The following is a 14,864-nucleotide window of genomic DNA, read 5'->3' on the forward strand; positions in this document are numbered from 1 at the left end:
CAGCACTGACTGATTTCATTTGTTTATTTACAAACATGTACTGACCACTGCATCTGAGCTCCATTCTATGATGGCCACTGGGATTGTAAGCGTGAACAAGAAAAAACAGTCTCTGTTCTCACAGGGCTACAGTTTAGCAGGAGGAAAGATGATGCGAAGTAATTTTTAAAGGAGTGATAAAGGCTGAGGAAGGGAAGTACAGAGAACCAACTCCAGAAGCATCAGGTGGAGACCTCACTGAGTTCTGAGATTAAGGAAGGAACATCCTCTTTTTCCAGAATTTTCATTCCTTTATTCCCATCTCATTTATTCTCCAACCCATCAAGAGAGGCAGGCCCCCTGACATCCTTATCCTCTCAATTTATTATCCCCTTCCTTCACTTTTTTCTATCTATCCTAGATACATGAAGTTATTTGAAGCTTGTCTTTTACTGATTTCCTCAATTTTCTTATAATCTGCTTTACACTTAATATAAGTAAACATTTTCTCATGTCATTAAGTTTTTTTAAAAAGCCATTTTTAAAACCTGTATATGAATCTATCATATAGACAGTGCTTCCCTGAAGTTTCTTTCCTGCCTTCACTTCCATTTCAATACTCTTTTTCTTCTTCCCCAATCACCTGTGCTTTCATCTTATCCTCTACCCATCTCTTATGTATTGGTTTTCCCTGGGTTCTGTCTTCAACCTTGTTATACCCTGCTAGCGTCAACTCTCTGTACACTTTCAGAACTTCCATTCCAGATCTTTCCTGAGCTCCAACATCTTCAGGTGCATCTTAAATCACCACTAACGAGCCCCAGACAGAAGCCACCACCTTCCTTCCTCAGTCATGCCTCTCAGATTCCCTCACTCCTCCCTTCTCTCTCTGCTTCACTCATCCCCCCCATGCTCATTGGTCACTATGACCATAAATTCTATTTCATAAATACATCTCAATCCATCACCTTTCCACAGCCATTGCCAGCACCCTATCTCAGGTCTTCAGCATTTCTTGCGAAAACGATTGCGAAAACGACTGCGAAAACCCCTAACTGTTCTCTCCCCTTCAGTTCCCCGGCCTCCCCTCCATCCTGCCTGAGTCATTCCATAAGGGAAAGTGATCACGCAACCTGATGCCTCCCGTGGCACTCAGGATAAAACACACACGCCACGTGGAACACACCTGCCTATTTAGACTCTGGTCCCTTCCTCTCTGTGCAGCACACCCCGCACTGCTCACACCAGACACACCAAGAATGCTGAACCATCAGTGGTGCCTCCAAGTTCCACACCTCCGTGCCTTGGTCTCCTCCCATGGAACACTCCATCCGTCCAGCTTCCCCATCCTCAATCCTACATGTGCTTTATTCCTACACATTCTTTAAGGCTGAGTGCAGACATCCTCTCCAGGAAACCCTCCCTGACCACCCCACCCCAACTCGGTCTCTGTTGGGTCCTTCCTGGGTATTCTTAGGGGTCCCCGGGCCTCCCTCTGGCATTATCCAGCTGTACTATGATGGCCTGGTGATTACTTCGCCCTATTAAGTCACAAGGCAGGACCATTCTCATACATCTTTGAATCCATAATAGCACCAAGCACACTGCCTGACATAAGTCAAATTCTAGTAAATGCTTTATGAAAGAACTATGGGTGTAACACCTGTTGTTATTTCCTTACTGCCTCCAGCTGGTATAATCAGCATAAAAGTTGTGCATCTGCATTTCATTTTATATCTATGTAGAACTCCTTCTAATTGGGGTGTATGTGAAATGATCCCAAGAACTAGATGAAATCAATCACAAACTTACAAAAGTATAGCACTTCCGATGGAGAGGTCTCATAAACACAGCAGATCACTTGAAAAGGGTTAAAAAATTGAAGAATTACTTCTGATAAGACTGAGTTTTAATTGAAAGAGTCCAAGCTAGGTGATTTGGCAAAGATACAATCAGATCCTCACAGTAAATTTATTATCACAGTCACTTTCTTATCAGCCACTGCATCATCATGGAGGTGAAGCTTGTATGTTTTGTTTGTTGAAGGCAGGCTTTCTCAATATGAAAGAGATTAAAAAATTAATTAAGGATCTAAAGCTGCTTGACAAAGTCTGATCTCTAGTTAACATGACAGTTAGGAGGATGCCGTGGCAAGTCTGTTTAGGGGATATCAGAAGCCAAATTGTGCATGATTAGAAAAATCACATAGGGACTTCCCTGGTGGCACAGTGGTTAAGAATCCGCCTGCCAATGCAGGAGACACGGGTTCGAGCCCTGGTCCGGGAAGATCCCACATGCCGCGGAGCAACTAAGCCCGTGCACCACAACTACTGAGCCTGCGCTCTAGAGCCCGAGAGCCACAACTACTGAGCCCACGTGCCACAACTACTGAAGGCCGCAGCCTAGAGCCCGTGCTCTGCAACAAGAGAAGCCACTGCAATGAGAAGCCTGCGCACAGCAACGAAGAGCAGCCCCTGCTCCCTGCAACCAGAGAAAGCCCGCATGTGGCAACGAAGACCCAACACAGCCATAAATAAATAAATAAACAAATTTATTAAAACAGAAAGAAAAATCACACAGATGAGAGACAGAGGGAAGGAGTCATTAACATAATAAAGATAATTTAGAGAAGACGGAGAACAATTCCCCTTTTGATTTTTTTCTCCTTTACAGAATACCAACATTTTCAGCAAACACTTCATCACACCGAACAAAAACATCAGAATTGCAAATATGTGACGCTGGGAAAAACTATACAGTATTACACAGACAATATCCACATATATACACATGCATATACACACATATATATACACATATATTTGTATATGTAAACTAGGAAAAATAATGTTTCATATTACTGTGAAAATCTAATATTTATTCCTTACCTGAACCTGAGAAATTGTCTAAAGACCCGTCTGCTGTTGTTGAAACTATTTCACTGCTGCTCATTGGCTCTGTTTTAACTACAAAAATAAACAACATATATCATATACCCAATTAATATTTATAAAGGCACAGTAGAGAAGATATAACATTCAAAATAATTATAAGAAAATCATTTAAAAATCAATCTTTTCATATTTGAATATAAATCAGATTAATATTCCTAATAGAGTCTTTTTTAAAGAAATTCCCATGTTAAGTTTTTCTTCCTACGGAAACAATCTATTGTGGCAAGTTACCTTTTAATAGAAACACTTTAAAAGTAGCTCAATTCATTGTTGTCTTAAATGTTTACTAAATTGCTTACTAAAATAAATAACTTATGTCTCAAAATTTACATAATGTGGATGTGAAATTATTTCCTTGGGTTTGTAGCCATTCGGCCAAATGGAGTCCAAAGGATAGAAGAGAAAGACTTGAAGAAGTGGGAAATAACACCAGCTTTCACGACAGGCGCACGCACACACACACTTTCTCAGTTATCCAGCATGGCTAAAAAACAGAGTGCTCACTTTAATGGAATGTTATTACCACCCAGCCATGCCAATTCATCAAGGTCTGATGTACACTTAGTACCAAAACCACGCTAAATATAAATGAAGCAGAAATAAAATTTTCCATTTAAAAATAACAACAGCAGACAGTTTGTGGAAAGCATAACCTTCGGTAAAGTCCCTTGGGTCTGTAAACTAAAAACATTTATCTTTAGGCTATAGGTTCTCCAAAGCAAATCTACTGCACTGATATAGTGAGGGGATTATTGCATCCCTACAGATAAGGCAGAACACCTCAGAACCCTATTTTCCCTAGTTTTAGCTTTTTTAAAATAAAAAAAATAGCATCATTGTTTTCCCTAGAAACTACTAGTGAAGTTCTATCATTGGAATTTGCCTAGCCTACTTTGTGGAAATTATACATCCCTACTAACTGGTTTTCAAGAAGAGTGTAATAATACTTTAGAGGCTACCTAAAAATCAATAACATGTTTCCCAAAATGAAGGCCCTAACAAGAGAATATTTGGGGTGGCTTCTCTCACCAAGTAAACACATTCCGGAATGGGAAAGGATGATGGAGAAAATGCAGCTTTTCCTTCTCTCAACACTGCCAATCTCTTATAAACATCAGGCAAAGGACAAATTCACCCTCTTGGGCCTTCAAATCTTTTACTAGTGCATAATGAGTAGTTCTAAAATTCACATTATAAATAGTTGCAGCAGATAGTTTCAAAAAAAAAATTATTTAGACGTCTCTAAACCAAGTTGAAAAATAAAACCAGTGCGTCCAAAGGGAATCACTTCAACTGATTGTTTTAATGTAGACCAAACAATAGTGTAACTGAAGTTTTCAATTTTCCACCAGTTGTTTCAGATTAGAAGTCTTAGTTGATGCTAATAAATTCTGATGTAAGCCTGTATTTCCCTCCTCTTTTCACACCTCCAGGAAACCTAATGATTTTGCTCTTCATAACCATTATATAGCTACAGGTTTAGGAAGGCAGGGACACCACTGCTGGTGCACGGTTTCACACCCAGTTGCCCACATCCTTATTTTACCTCTTTAGAAAGAACTCATATAACGCCCTGTACATAAAAAACAATGGTTCTATTTCACTCTATACTGGACAAATTACCATGGGATCTGAACTCAGTATCAAATACCACACACCCAGAAAAAGATCAGAATTAGGCCCAAGGGGAATGGGTCCTACAAAGTACCTACTATGTGTCAGATTCTTTGTAGACATTTTGATTCATCTCTTTAAACAATTCTACAAGTAGGTCTCGGAACACAACACACAAACTCACTAGTTACGTACCGTCTTCTTGTTTCACAGGCAACAACTGAAATCAGAGGGGTTAGGAAACTGCCCAAAGTCACACAGTAGGTGGTAGAAATGGGATTTCATGCTGGATACTTTTTATTCCAAGTCTTGAAAAATAGCAGTAAGCGGCACTTCCCAATAATTAGAGCTACTCGACAACAGAGTAAGGCACTGCCACACATTGTGGACATAGTGCAAAGCAAAACCCCTGCAGTCCTTGTCTTCCTAGAGCGTTAACGCTTCCAGGCTAGTGAACTTGCTGCAAGATCTCAAGCAGAAGGTCCACGCCCACCTGTCTGCCTGGGAAAGATGGTGAAGAAATTTACAGTGTGAGATGTTAGCCCAGATGACTTCTAAGTCTTTGCCAAATCTAAGGTCTATGAATCTGTAGACTTGACTAAAATTCACGAAAGCTTGACTTCGCCAAACCACTCCTACTCCTGTACCCTAAGACCTACCCCAGCTACTCTCCATAATTAGCTTAATCAAGTACAGCTTTCACTCCCAAGAGGCGCATTCAATTATACTTGCAATGCCATTAAAACTAGGCAAAAAGAATAGGAAGGAAACGAAGAGGATACTTTTTCTTTTAGGCCCCCAGCCCATTGCTTTTTGCCATTGTTCAAATATACTCGTCTATACACTAAAGAATAAAGACTCCCTTTTCCTGATGAACCCAATTTTTTAAAAGGCTCACTGTTGAAGAGAAGAGGCAGTACATAAAGGAACTACCAGGATATTCGTGATTTTATCAGGTACTGTAATTGAATCTGTGATCACCAGCCACCTGATGCTAAAGAGACTGGTGATTTACTGTGATGGAAAATAGTTTCTGAGTGAAAGCCAAACAAACAGAGACCACTGCTGGCTTTGTGGTTGCCAAGCATACACCCACCAGAAAGTTAAAAAGAATAATCTCTGGCCACCAAAACTTTACCCATCCCCACTAGCGCCATGACATTTTTAAGTCTGTCACAGGTGATATAATAGAGCACCTTTCTAAAGCTTTGAATTTAAAAACACAACATACTGAATTTTTTTTTAAGTTTGAGAGATTTAAATTGCTATCATGTCTGAGAACAATGATCCCATCTGAGCTATTTATCTGAACTGAAAAATCTATGAGTGACCTGTTCTCCTCTAAATAATGGTAGGATTCTTTTATCTCTGCCATACTTTTTCCTTCATTACGTGACTTCAGTCTATCAGGAAACAGCAACTTTTAGTCTCTTTTGCCACCACTCAAGAGTCTCTCTTTTTCCCGCCACTCCAAATTTCCAATCTTCCATCTGATACTTAAGGACCTACTCATCCTTTAAAAATATTCAGAAATCCTCCTTTACCCCTTTAATCTCCCTGATCCCTTCAACAGCTTCACCTGCCCATGCACTTTAGGCCTGAGTTACACTGGGCAACTTGCTACCCTCCAGAAGTGCCACAAACTTCCATCTATCAATTTCTTTGCACTTTGGTTTTGGAGGCAAATAATCCAGCTACCTGCTATAAGACTTTGTGAAAGTTATATGATCTCTTCAACCTTAATTATCTCATATAAAATATTTTAAAAGTAATATCTACAGTGATATATATATACAGACATATATGTGTGTGTGTGTGTGTGTGTGTGTGTGTGTGTATACACACACACACATAGTGGAATACTACTCAGCCATAAAACAAATAAAATCTTTCCATTTGTGACGACATGGATAGACCTTGAGGGTATTATGCTAAGTGAAACAAGTCAGAAGAGAAAGATGCCATACGATTTCACTTATATGTGGAATCTACAAAACAAAATAAACGAACAAACAAAGCAAAACTCATAAAGAGAACAGACACTCATAGATACAAAGAACAGATTGGTGGTCGCCAGAGGAGTGCTGGGGGGTGGGTGAGATGGGTGAAGGGGGTCAAGAAGTACAAACTTCCAGTTAGAAAATAAACAAGCCATTGGGATGTAATGTACAGCATGGGGGCTACAGTCAATAATATTGTCCTGCATATTTGAAAGTTGCTAGAAGGGTGCATCTTGAAAGTTCTCATCACAAGCAAAGAAAATATCTATATTATAGAAATGCAATAAGGATCCATAAAAACGTATGTAAAGTACCTGATACAAATAAGGAACTGAAACTATATTTATCATCATCATTAGTAGCAGCAGTATTATACCTACCTACCCTGAATGCCTTTCTCCTGGGGAATAGTACCAGGGAGCAATACGGAAGAGAGTTAAAATATATAATAAATAAATGAATGAATGAATAAAGGAAGGAATAAAGAGTTAAAACACCAGCTTTGGAATTATGAGTTGAAGTTCAATCTAGCTTTGCTATTAACAGTATGAACCTGAAAAAATTACTCAGCTTCTGTGTGCCTCAGGTTCCTCCTCTATAAGTGGGGATAACATACTCACGAGAAGATTACAAAAGATAAATGCTTATAAATCATTCAGCACTGTGCTAGGTCCAGAGGCCATGTTTTTATAGTTACTCTATCATTAGAGTGTCTTTATTAAAGTAATTATGAGAAATCAAAGTGTTTCTTCTGGGACAGAATCTGTTACCAACTTCACAGTAAAGTTAAGCTTACCCTTTGAAAAGTAAATTAGAAGGATCTAAAGCTAAGTGACTTGTCTAAGATCAACCATTAGGGCAACTGCCTCAGGACAGCCAAAATCATATCAAGGTAACTTGGAGGTAACTCAAGAGGAAGGACTAAACCATGATTATATTAAGTAAACATATCTGCTAATCCCAGAGTCCTAATTTATCCCTCTCCTCCATCTCCCTTTCCCCTTTGGTAACCATAAGTTTGTTTTCTATGTCTGTGAGTCTGCTTTTGTTTTGTAAACAAGTTCATTTGTGTCATATTTTAGATTCCACGTGTAAGTGATATCATACGGTATTTGTCTCTTTCTGACTTACTTCACTTAGTATGATAATCTCTAGGTCCATCCATGTTGCTGCAAATTCTTCTGCCCATTTTTTAATTGGGTTGTTTGTTTTTTTGATGTTGAGTTGTATGAGCTGTTTATATATGTTGGATATTAATCCCTTATGGGTCATATCATTTGCAAATATTTTCTCCCATTCAGTAGGTTGTCTTCATTTTGTCAATGGCTTCCTTTGGTGTGCAAAAGCTTTTTAGTTTAATTAGGTACCATTTGTTTATTTTTTTATTTTCATATCTTTATTGGAGTATAATTGCTTTACAATGTTGTGTTAGTTTCTGCTGTACAACGAAGTGAATCAGCTATATGTATACATATATCCCCATATCCCCTCCCTCTTGACCCTCCCTCCCACCTTCTCTATCCCACCCCTCTAGGTGGTCACAAAGCACTGAGCTGATCTTCCTGTGCTATGCGGCTGCTTTCCACTAGCTACCTGTTTTACATTTGGTAGTGTATATATATCAGTGCTACTCTCTCACTTCATCCCAGCTTCCCCTTCCCCCACTGTGTCCTCAAGTCCATTCTCTACATCTGTGTCTTTATTCCTGCCCTGCTATTAGGTTCATCAGTACTGTTTTTTTGGATTCCATATATGTGCATTAGCATACGGTATTTGTTTTTCTCTTTCTTACTTCACTCTGTATGACAGACTCTAGGTCCATCCACTTCCTACTAGATATATAAAATAGATAAACAACAAGGTCCTACTGTATAGCACAAGGTACTATATTCAATATCCTGTAATAAACCATAAGGGAAAAGAATATGACAAAGAATACGTATATATGTATAACTGAATCACTTTTCTGTACAGCAGAAACTAACACAACATTGTAAATCAACTATATTTCAATTTAAAAAAATGGTCAGGAGAACTAGACATTCTTCCAAAGAGGAAATGCAGACGACCAACAAGCACATGAAAAGATGCTCAACATCGTTAATCATCAGGGAAATGCAAGTCAAAACCACAATGAGATATCACCTCACACCTGTCAGAATGGCTATCATCAAAAAGAACAAATAACAAACGTTGGAGAAGATGTAGAGAAAAGGGAACCCTAGTAGACTGTTGGTGGGAATATAAATTGGTGCAGCCACTGTGGAAAACAGTATGGAGGTTTCTCAAAAAACTAAAAATAGAACTACCATATGATCCAGCAATTCCACTCCTGGGTATGTGTCCGAAAAAAACGAAAACACTAATTTGAAAAGATCATGCACCCCAATGTTCACAGCAGCATTATTCATAATTGCCAAGATATGAAAGTAACCTAAGAGTCCATCAATGGATGAATGGATAAAGAAGATGTGATATATATATATATACACATACTAGAATGTTAGTCGTAAAAAAGAATAAAATTTTGCCATTTGCAGCAACATGGATGGACTTGGAGGACATTATGCTAAGTGAAATAAGTTGGAGAAAGACAAATACTGTATCACTTATATATGGAATCTAAAAAATACAACAAACTAGTGAATATATCAAAAAAGAAGCAGACTTACAGATATAGAGAACAAACTAGTGGGTACCAGTGGGGGGGGGGGGGAGGGGCAATAAAGGAGTGGGTAAGTGGGAGATACAAACAACTGGGTATAAGATAGGCTCAAGGATGTATTGTGCAACATGAGGAATATAGCCAATATTTTGTAATAACTGTAAATGGAAAGTAACCTTTAAAAATTGTATTATTAAAAAAACAAAAAAAAAGAAAACATATACCTCAGTCATTACAATCTTTCTGAAGAAACAGGCCAGTGGGAGGATGGTGAACATGGCAATTGTGATAGAGGATTCCAGGAGAAAATGTGGGCATTTCTCTCCAGCACTGCTTAGTGGCCCATGGAAAAGAGAACCCTGTCTGTTCACCATAAATTTAACTGGAGACAGAGCTATCAGAACATTGGAGCTTGGGGACTTTAGCTATAAAGATCATCCAACTAACCCATCATACCATGATTCCTTGGCTCATCAAGCAACTTCTCATTATAATCTGAATGTTGCAGTCACATAATCTCCAGGAAGATGATAGGCTGATCGGAGGAGATAAGTACCCAGTCCATTTGATTAGTTCTATTTCTCACTATAAATTAAGAGGGCAGTTAAAGCACGTTCTCCCCCAGAGGACAGCTGTGCCTGATGGTCTGGGAGCCGGCCTCTGTGTTAACAATTTGCCCAGGATTGCAGCGAAGGCACCAGCCTGGGTAAGCCGTAGATCCTCCCCAGGTAGTATCTAAGCTCATCTCATAACTTTTCTTCTAACTGTGACAGTACAGCTTGCCTTTGCTTGGCACACGCTTGGTCTTCCTCTCTATTTTGTTTCCTACTTCAATGCTCCAGGACTCTACAAACTCTGTTCACTATCCCTCTGCTACTCTTTATGATTCCTTTCTCTCTTCTATTTCAATGAGATTTACTTTCATTCCAGTTTGGTAATTAAATACTTCAGCTACACCACTTCCTAGGACTGCACTGCCTCTAAATAACACCACCTTCTACCTTTTTCATTTGCTCACTTCTGCTGGACTAGCTCTTAATTCTCCTCAGAATATCCCGTCTTTCTAAACCCCTATCCATTCTCCCACTCCAACCACACCAGCCCAGTCTGGAACCCAGAACTCCCGCCCTAGAATCCCCCGTGTCACCTCATTTTCCCAAGCATCTTTTTTGCCAAGCTCCATTCTCGGGATTGGCCATCTCTTGCTGTTCACTCTTCGGCTCTCTTCTGGCTGGTTGAGCATAGGAGAGGAGACCACAGTTCACCCGCTAACTGAATCCACTAAAATGTATGCTTTCTGTATTCTTTTGAGTCATCCTGTTGCTTGACAATCCCACCTTCCCATTTCTTCTGCCTGAAAGTTTCCATCAAGTCTTTTCTACTTTACTCAAAACCCCAAACCGCACCTTATTCCCCATCCTCTTTAGCACATGTCCTCACCAACTATTTTATAAAGAATGTAGAAGCTGCATTAAATCTTTCAATGATCTTTCTGCAACATTTCCCATTTTCCCACTGATGAATCTCAATAGAGGTTTTCTTTCCTCTAGCAGGGTTTAAATTTTACACCTTTATTCTTGCGCCACGTCCATACCTTCTTTGCAACAATGCTCCAATATTTGATTGTTTGGTCTCAACACCTTCAATCATTCCATCTCGAGGGACTACTTCCTTCTACTTCCCCTAATTTTAAAAACAGGCAGCAGCACTATTTACAATAGCCAGGACATGGAAGCAACCTAAATGTCCATCAACAGAGGAATGGATAAAGAAGATGTGGGATATATATACAATGGAATATAACTCAGTCTTAAAAAGGAACAAAATAATGCCATTTGCAGCCACATGGATGGACCTAGAGATTGTCATACTGAGTGAAGTAAGTCAGAAAGAGAAAGACAAATATCATATGATATTGCTTATATGTGGAATCTAAAAAAAGGGTAAAAATGAACTTATTTACAAACCAGAAATTGAGTCACAGATGTAGAAAACAAACTTATGGTTACCAGGGGGAAAGAGGGGAGAGGGATAAATTAAGAGATTGAGATTGACATATATATAAAATAGATAACTAATAAGGACCTACTATATAGCACAGGGAACTCTACTCAATATTCTGTAATGACCTATACAGGAAAAGAATCCAAAAAAGAGTGGATATATGTATATGTATAACTGATTCACTTTGCTGTACACCTGAAACTAACACAACATTGTAAATCAACTATACTCCAATAAAAATTTTTTTTAAAAATCCAATAAATAAATAAGGCAGGTCTGCCTTGATTTTAAAAAAACTTCTCTCAAGCATGATCTACTTCTCTCCCTTCTTTCATCACTAAGTTTTCTGAAAATTTGCCTTCAAATCCTTAATATCTACTCTCTCGTTAATCCTTTGTATCATCCCTTTATAGCTACTATTTTACTAAAAGGATTTTCCTAACTGCCCGATGCAAACTTTTTTCCATCCTGATTTTCCTTAATTCTTCTGTGGAGTGGGCCTTCCTCTGACACTTTTCTCATCATTGACCAACACAACACAGCAGTGTTTCCCTTTTTTAACCTGTATATGTCTTTTTCTCTGGATTGTCTTCCTTTGCCTACTCTGTGGTTCTATAATTCTACCTCCTCATCTATCTAAATTGTCCCTCACAGTCATATCTTTCCACAATTTAAAACAAATCTCCTTCATGTAGACAACTCTCAAATCTCTATCCACATGCACAACTTTTTCACGGGGACCAAATCTCACATCCCAATTATGCAAGGCCCTTGCCTGGATCAAGGTCAAATCAACCCGCTCAGATGCAAACTCCTCACCCTAGCCCTTTGTAATGGTCATGCCACCTAGACTGAAAGTTTCCTTTTCACCCTGATTCCTCCCAGCAACTCTTTCCTCACACTCCATTGCCAAGTCTATCATTTCTACCATTCCAAACTTTACAACCATTTCCCCCCCCCCCCCAATTTCACAGCCACTAACCTAATTACCTTATACCTCTTCTCTTGGAAAAGCTGACCAATTTGCTTTTCAGTCTCTACTCTATTTTGAGCAGAGATACTTATCTTTCCTTAGCCGAGACTCGGCGAGTCACTCCCGGCTCTGAGGTCTAAGAGCAGGCTCTCCATTTTCTCCCAGATTAAGTTACCATTTCCTTTATCATATTCATAAGGCCCTCTATACTCTAAGACCAAGCTTTTTATACTTTTATTTTTTCCTTTCCTTGCCTGTTCTTCCATGCACATTTTACATTTGTATAACAAACGGTAACTTACAAGAATATAAGAATATTACAAAATATAAGGTCACATCTAATTGTCCTAACTTTCCTATGTGACACTTATTATCTCCCTTTTACAGACAAAGAACCACATGTCCATATATACAGTCAACATTTAAACCAAACTGGTCTACTGGATGTGTAATGCTTCCTCAAATCCACAGTATGGCTAGTGCCTTTCCTTCTGACATTAAATGTTCTACAAATTCCCATCAACCAATGTCCCACCTGCTGTGTGAAGTCTTGCCTGACCTACTGCTCAGGGGTGATTCTTCTTTTCCTTGAGCTTGTACCTCATTTAGAACACATATCCTACTCCACCTCATTTTACGTTTCACAGTCTTATCCGTTTGAATGTATTATAAATTTCTTCACGATAGGAACTCCAGCTTTTTATATCTCTGCAGAACATGGCACCATGCTTGACACACAGTTGGAACACAATATTCATGAAGGAATGGATGAAGGTAAAAATGTACAACTGACTTTAAAAAACAGATTACAACTGACTTCATACCACTAGGCATATTGCATAAGGCAATTAAACACACTGTGTATGATCAAACAGAAGATTACATTTTATTCTTCTCAAATTATCACTCTGTCAATGTATGTGCAGGTTCTTGTAAAGCCTCTCACAGAACACATGCCCCTCATGTTATTTTGAGCAAAGTACTCTTTGGAGAAGATACATTTGCACAAAGGAATATCAATCATTGGAAGTTTTGTATGTTTAGAGAGAACCCTTCCTGTATCAGTAAAAAGAGAGGTAAATAAGTCACAAAGATTTAATAATAATTTGTGGGGCATGATCAGCCCAAGACAAATGTTAGATACTACTGTAAGTAAGCCTTAAAAAGCCCTTTAAAGAGATACAATTATGCTGTATAGATGACAAATAACCTATAAGACAAAAGTATAACGATCATAATATTAAGTTATAGTTTGGATTCAGTGATAGTATCACTCACAGATCTAATGACTGCTCAAATCATGAGGCCAAAGTGGAAATGTATGTTTTAAAAAAATGTGTCAAATGACTCAAAAAGTGGCATCAAGGGATACCAAACGCACATGTAAAGAGAATAAAATTATTACATGAAATATGAAAGTGCAAGATAGCAATATTCCTAAATTTATATATTTTATATACCTTATTTTAGACATACAATTGAATTAATAAATTAAAGATTACAAGCAGCCATTCAACTCTTTCTTCTTTATCTAAAAGTGTATATATCTACCTTTGGTTAATACCCATTTGGAAAATGAGGTATCATAATCTGGAATATGATTATTATTCCTCTAAAAATTTAAAGTCATCCTCTTTTTCTTAAAAGAGAGTAGAAAAATATTAACTCTACAAAATAGCAATACAACCTTATGAAAACCAAATCAACATACAGAGACTAAACTTGAACTTAAGGGTATACATAGCCAACAGGAAATGTTATTCAGTTTCAAAACTCATTATTCACAGGAAGTATAGCATATTGGAGTAGCACCGTGCAATGATTTATGTAGCGGTCTGGACTAGTTGACTTTTTTTGGTAAAAGAAATGATACTTGGTAAGTGATGGCTGCTCCATTAAAATGTCTCCTGCGATTTCACTTTCTTTTTTTTTTTTTTTTTTTTTTTTTGGTAATTCTCATTCTTGCCACACAAGCTCAGGTTTCTAACACACGAAATCTGGGCAGATCAGATGAACCTCCACTTTGCTGCACATCTTTCCCTCAATCCAAGCTATCCTTGAAATTGCTGCCAGATTCATACCTAAAACACTTGCACCATATCAATCCCTCACTCAAAATATTCAGTGGCTTCTCTACTGGCTCCAGGATAAAGTCCAAATTCCTTAGCCTAGTATTCAGGGTCCTCTACCTCCTAGTTTGGCTCTAGATGATCCTTCCAACCTTATCTACTATCAGTTCCTCTTCAGCTCAACTGGTCTCCTCCCAGTCTCCCAAACGATCCTACCTTTGTTCGTATTGGTCCCTCATTTAGAATGCATTCCGTCCCTTCTCAACCTATTCAAATTCTACCCACTTCCCAAGCACTCAGCTCCGATTCCATCTCCTTCTTGAAGCCTGGCCAGACCTCAGCCAGCTGAGGAGCTCTTTCCTCTGAACTCTGAGAGCACTTTTGTTTGGATCAGTGGCTTCTAACCTTCTTGAGAATGAAGCCCTCTTTCTAACACCAAAATATTTCAGAATCCAAATGATAGCCTATTTTTAATCTGTTGATTGAGAAAGTACCTGATGACAAAAACCTACTGTGAATTTTCGGACAAGAAAATTTATATTTTCATAAACATAACAGAACGTCCATACGTGAAAAAGAGTTAAAGATGTATGTGACCTATTAATT

At 38.5% G+C, this 14,864-nt stretch overlaps 1 protein-coding gene across 2 annotated transcripts in view; it reads right to left on the minus strand.

Annotated features, from left to right (window-relative positions):
• The window catches only part of EYA1 (EYA transcriptional coactivator and phosphatase 1), a 159,009-nt gene that overhangs the window by 126,064 nt on the left and 18,081 nt on the right, over positions 1-14,864 (minus strand). For both annotated transcript variants that reach the window (XM_068525357.1, XM_068525356.1), the window contains exon 4: positions 2,868-2,945. In XM_068525357.1, coding sequence (XP_068381458.1) covers positions 2,868-2,945 — 78 coding nt within the window. The remainder of the gene's footprint in view (positions 1-2,867; positions 2,946-14,864) is intronic.

Source organism: Eschrichtius robustus, chromosome 17 (assembly GCF_028021215.1).
Source record: "Eschrichtius robustus isolate mEscRob2 chromosome 17, mEscRob2.pri, whole genome shotgun sequence".
NCBI classification, from domain to species: Eukaryota; Metazoa; Chordata; class Mammalia; order Artiodactyla; family Eschrichtiidae; genus Eschrichtius; species Eschrichtius robustus.